At 38.6% G+C, this 6,000-nt stretch overlaps 1 protein-coding gene across 10 annotated transcripts in view; it reads left to right on the top strand.

Annotated features, from left to right (window-relative positions):
- Positions 1-275: 275 nt before the first annotated feature.
- DYNC1I2 (dynein cytoplasmic 1 intermediate chain 2) overlaps positions 276-6,000 on the top strand; it is a 53,904-nt gene continuing 48,179 nt past the window's right edge. For 4 of the 10 annotated variants that reach the window (XM_070803303.1, XM_070803342.1, XM_070803295.1 and 1 more), the window contains exons 1-3: positions 521-677; positions 1,878-1,994; positions 4,153-4,270. In XM_070803303.1, the coding sequence (XP_070659404.1) occupies positions 1,887-1,994; positions 4,153-4,270 (226 nt within the window). In that variant the 5' untranslated portion in view covers positions 521-677; positions 1,878-1,886. Of the gene's footprint in view, positions 432-520; positions 791-1,877; positions 1,995-4,152; positions 4,271-6,000 lie in introns of those variants that run through there. The other 6 variants (XM_070803330.1, XM_070803321.1, XM_070803298.1 and 3 more) reach the window with 3 other exon arrangements.

Genomic DNA, 6,000 nt, shown 5'->3' with positions numbered 1-6,000 from the left:
TGTAATACCTAAGTTCACCACTTTTTAAAATTAGGCCAATGCGGAATCAAATATCTTAAGATAGAACACATACAACATTGTGAGAACTGACCAACCAAGGAGACTACATTAAACAGAACAGCTGGAAGCTTGTCTCTGGAATCTTGAAGGCAGGCCTCAAAGAGGGAACGCTAAAGACTAGGAAACACTACACGTCCCAGCATGCTTTGCGACTACCGTTGACTACTACCCCCAGAGTGCATTGCTCGCCGAATGCCGATTTCCCTCACAGCTGGGGCTTGTAGTTCTCTTTGGAGCCAATCCGGCGAGGGTGGCGTTTTCTTAGCCAGCCCCAGGCTGTTAGGCTTAGTCTTCCAGTCTCTGCAAAGGGGAGACGCTTCGGGTCCCTGCGTGGAGTCTTTGTCTCATCTCTTGGCTACTGCTTTACCCAGGTAAGTGGTAGAGGGGCTACTCCTCCCCGCAGCTGGGGCCTTGCCTTGCTTTCTGGGAGCGCCTTGGCTGGGGCGAAGCCGTTTGTCTCTAAGCTCTCGCCGTAGCAGCCGCCGCCCATCCCTCTTTGTGTGCTGGGGGAAGCCGCGGAACTAGTGGTGGCGGCTGTTGCTGTTGCGGGCGAAGGAGAGGGACGTTACCGGGAAGTTGCTGGCAGGCGGACTCTTCCCCATCCCGCCACCGAACAGGTGGGTGGACGGCCCTTCCGTCTCCTTCTGTCTGCTGTGTCTCGGCCCTAAGGGCGGCTTGGCCTGCTGACAGTGCCGCCCAGCCCAGCCCGGCCCTGGGAAGGAGAGGCGGGGTGAGTCAGGAAGGCCGGGGCCTCGACGAACCCACTCACTTCTCTCTGGACCCTTCGGAGGGGCCCCGAGAAGCCTTGATGCTCGTTCGAGGCCACCTCCCTAAGACGCCCTAGGTGAACCGCGCCCTCTTGGTCCATACCCAGGGGAGAAGTGACTCCTTTTCGCCTTGCTCAACCGGTGTGTGTTAGAAAGTACCCAGACGCGGAGATTGTAGCACAAAATTCCTGAGACTTTATCTTTCTTGGAGTTTTAAGAAAGTGAATGTGTCAGGCTTGGAGGCTCCGGCCTCTCGCAGGATGAGCGATTCTGTCACCTGTATGCAATTATTCAATCAGACTTTGTTGTTGGGCTTTGACTCAAAGTGTGTTAGAGTCGCTCAGTCATGTCCGACTCTTTGCGACCCCAGCATACTTAAAGTGTGTGTGTGTGTGTGTGTTGTATGTTGTGTGTTGTAGAGCCCGCCAGGCTTCTCTGCCCATGGGATTCTCCAGGCAAAAATACTGGAGTGGGTTGCCATTTCCTTTTCCAAAGGGATAGAATCCTGGTCTCATGCATTGCGGGCAGATTTGTTACCGCCTGAGCCACCAGGGAAGCTCTACCTTTAAGTACAATTGATAGTTAGGTATATTTGTGTTTTGCTTCTCCATAGTATTACTATTGCATGGTAGTCTTAGAATTTATAGGAATTTTCTGTCTGGCTGCCTGTTTTATCAGATTTCTAGGAGTGAATGCAAAACCGGTAGCAGATTTGCTGTGTCTTGGCTTTTAATGGCAATCCACGTCCTCTGTTTTAAGAGCCAGAGACTTTGTGTTAAATTTGAGCGTGTGAACATTAAAGAGTTTACTGAGTGCTAATTACTATGCTCAACTGTGAATATTTCCTATATACATCTGTTTATAATGATTTTCAGGTCTCAGCAGTATATATGCTTCTTTTATTTTAAAAGTAGAGTGTACATGTTCTCGTTTGATGACCTTGAATTACATGGCCTTTCAAGACAGTTCTCTTCTTGAAAGACAGAGTTTTAAAAGTGTGCTCCTTTTACCAATTTAATGATGATTGTAAATGATTGTATGCTTCTTAAGGTTGCAAACATGTCTGACAAAAGTGAATTAAAGGCAGAATTGGAACGTAAGAAGCAGCGGTTGGCTCAAATCAGAGAGGAAAAGAAGAGGAAAGAAGAAGAAAGAAAGAAAAAGGAAGTATGTTTTTTTTTTTTTTAAGATAATATAAAATAATTGGATTTTAAGTGCTTATACCTTTAATACTTTCAGAATAGTTAAAATTCCAGCAGTTGTGACTGCACATATAGCACTCTAGGTGAAAAGCTCAATATACATATTTAGTCTTCTAGGAATATGTTTACTAAGGGGCATCTGCCTTGTAATTACTGTGAAAATATGATATGCATCATAGCTTACTTTGGACTTTGAGCTTATCTGAATATTTTACCAGTCAGAACTGCTAGTAGTCAGAATAAATAATGGCAAAGAGAAATACAGACTAGATTATTAATTGATTAAGGGGTTACTTAATTGATTGTCTCTCCTTTGTCATGAGTTGGTCATTGAAATATTTTTACCAGGTAAGTGGGTTTGATACTATCATGAAGATGGGCTAGATACTTAGATCTGACTTTTGGCATCACGATTTTATTATGTATGGCAAATATCCATTGACCCTGAGCTAGAAATATTTTACTTGCTCCTGTCTTGAAATGCACATTTGTCCCTATGAAACCTGTGTAGACAGATTTGTATATTTTTATCTTCAGTGTTTTAAATGGCCAGTGTTAAGATAGTTTGTTCCTAATGTGACATTAGTATGAAGTTTTTCTATGTGATAGCCTGAACCAGGGGCCCCCAACCTCCAGGATCTAATGTCTGGTGATCTGAGGTGGAGCTGATGTAATAATAATAGAAATAAATGAATGCAATGCGCTTGAATCATCCTGAAACCATTCTCCACCCCCTGTCCATGGAAAAATTGTCTTCCATGAAACTTGTCCCTGGTGCCAAAAAGGTTGGGGACCACTGGCCTAAATAATAGCCAAGACTTCTTGGAATCTCTTAGGGAAAAAGAAAAACCAAAGGTACAATTTATGTGCAGCATTGCTATGATGCTGTAAAGGCCTACAGTTGAAGAATTTTCTAGTTTATTCTGAACCTTTTTGTGATCCATTACTGTAAGAGTGTTGGACCTTTCGGTTAGCTATTTGATTAAAAACTAACTGACAGAAGCATGAGTAAGACTGGCAGAACCATTCCAAACCAGTACCTGTAGTCTTGAACCCTTCAGAACTGAGCAAATTTGGTATTTGTTTTCTAAACATGGCCATAAGTGGCCGTACAGAATATCTATTACATGACTTATATCTAATTTAAAGTTTATCAAACATTACAAGAGACATTAAATCAGTGCTATTAAACAGTAAGTCTAATTGTTATATATCGATACAGTGTTTACTTGATAATATATAGTTTATTTGGCTATTTTAATGAAATTTTCTGATGACTCTTTTAAGTTAAAATGGTATGATAGAATATTAGGACTAAAAAAAGTTCACTGCCGATAGTTGTATGAGTAATGGTTGTCTTAGCTGAAATAGACTTTTGAGGTGTATACATAAGACTTTTCCCTTTAAGGCTTAAATTTCCCTTAAGATGTTGAGAGTATTGATCTGAGAGTATTGAGGGTTATAACTGGAAGATTTTGCTAAAACTATAAATGGCTAAAATAAAAGTTGGTAAAAATTTCAATAACGAAAAATGTTTTGTGCTATGCAAGAGTAAATTTTAATTTTACCAAACCGTGAAAATAAGACCAATAGTTGATAAAAATAAAACCTTTCTCTAGATGAATTTTTGACAAACATCCTCTACATAAAGTTGCATAAAGACAATGAAGACTGCATATAGAAGTTTGAGGCACTTGTACTTTTTCAACAAATCAAATTGTTCATTTACTTAAAATTTGTTATGTCTTAAATGATAGTCTATTTTTTTTCATAGCATTGTGATATTTATGTATTTGTGAGATTTCCACAATTCTTGACCATGGATAGCAATTTCATATTATAAATTAAATAGAAATTGACTGTACTTTTGAACATATCTGTTCAGAATGTTTTTGTGAGAACTTCTTTTACATATAAAAATGAATCAATTTAATACATATCATTTGGAGATTTTTACTAAAACTCTGAGAATGATTTTCATTTAGTGACTATAATGTGTATTCAAAACTAAGCCCACCTCCAAATGTATACAGTGTTAGCACATTATTTAAAACCTATGTATTTTTGCAAATGGAAATGTTTCATACCATATGTAAATTTAAGTTTTAACTTAAAAAATTTAGACTGATCAGAAGAAGGAAGCAGTTGCTCCTGTGCAAGAAGAATCAGATCTTGAAAAAAAAAGAAGAGAAGCTGAAGCATTGCTTCAAAGCATGGGTCTAACTGCAGAATCCCCCATTGGTAAGGATAAGATTATATCTGTTAATAAAAGGGAGGCATAGATCTTACTCAGCTCAGATATACATGAGATGAGTGAGTTGATTTAGTGTATTTTGTATATCTTTCTTATTTGTGCCTCAAAAAAAGCATTAATCTTAAAATGTTTGGAATTGACTTTTTTCAGATGTGTTAATACATAGTTATTTTGTTTGTTCAGAAGAGCTGTGAGACTATATTTATTAACATAAGCCAATTGACTTTTCTTGTTAAATCAGTAACTTATTTCAACAGACATTTGAACTAGTTTTCTGTGCCATACTGTGTTAAGCTCAAAGATGATTGTGATTCTGATCTTCTTAACTCTATAATCCTTTCTATAAGTTAAAGAGAGGTATAGTGAATCAAAGTTCTAAAAGTGTACTGATGTTCAAAGGTATAGGAGTGGAAGGAGAAGCCTATAACCTTCTGCTGTCGGTGCCAATAAGGGAAATCCTATTGGTAGCTGATTTTGGCAGCAGTTTGACTTAATCTTGTTCTTTTTCTGGACTCTTCATTTTTATAACAGTACTAGACCAAAAAGCTGAAATAGTAAAAGTACTGAGGACAGTCTTGTTACATATAGACATTAAATGCTTACTTAAAATAATTCTGAACTGGGTGCTGTTACATAGTATTTTAGTTTGATGTGGCTTTTGTCATTCAGGGACCTAAAATTTCAGGGTTAGTTTGTGGGCTAATTCCATCTAGTCCAGAGGACAAATAACAGAAGTAGTACCTGCTGTATGCCTATTGTTGTGAACGGTAGCATAACAGTCTTTAAGTATTATACCTGTCTTATTAGAGTCACTATTTCTAAAAAGTTTTAAAGTGAAAAAAGCTGGTTACTTTCATGGTTTGGGTTCATTGTTATTTCTTTCAGCTTATTGTGCTGTGCTTAGTTACTCAGTTATATCCAACTCTTTGCGACCTCATAGACTGTAACCCATCAGGCTCCTCTGTCCATGGAGATTCTCCAAGCAAGAATCCTGGAGTGGGTTGCCGTGCCTTCCTCCAGGGAAATCTTCCTAACCCAGGGATCAAACCCAGGGCTCTCACATTGCAGGCCGATTCTTTGTCATCTGAGCCACCAGGGAAGCCCATGAATATTGGAGTGGGTAGCCTATCCCTTCTCCAAGGGATCTTCCTGACCTAGGAATCAAACTGGAGTCTCCTGTATTGCAGGCGGTTTCTTTACCAGCTGAGCTACCAGGGAAGCCCTTTCAGCTTATTTGTCTTTTTCTTATTGATAAAATTTGAAGGTAGAAATACTTTAATTTTTATGTCTTTTATTTAATAAACTTATGTTGCATATTGCAATTTTAAAAGTAAATGAATCGAAACACTTTTATCTTATTTAAGAAAAAAATACCTTAGAACCTAAACCAAGTTGCTTGTTTGCTGTATAAGCTTTAAGTGATCATTTTTTTCTGAGCCTTTGGCTTTGGTTTTCTCCCGTAGGATTTTTTTTTTCTTTTCTATTCTCTTTAGGACTTCAGTTTCACTAAATTCACTTGCTCATATTTCTCAGTTTATGGCCCACCTCCATCATCTATTCTTGAATGTTCTTTAGTTGTGTGTGTGTTTCTCCTTCATTACCCATCTCCAATTCCATTCTCCTTCACAGTCTTGCATTAAGTACTGATTCTTGGGTTTTTAATATACATCCTTTTGATCAGTCTGGCGCGTGTTGACATTTTTCAAGTTTTTATATA

Source organism: Bos indicus, chromosome 2, assembly GCF_029378745.1.
Source record: "Bos indicus isolate NIAB-ARS_2022 breed Sahiwal x Tharparkar chromosome 2, NIAB-ARS_B.indTharparkar_mat_pri_1.0, whole genome shotgun sequence".
In the NCBI taxonomy this organism is placed as follows: domain Eukaryota; kingdom Metazoa; phylum Chordata; class Mammalia; order Artiodactyla; family Bovidae; genus Bos; species Bos indicus.
This window is presented reverse-complemented; position numbering and strand designations above follow the sequence as displayed.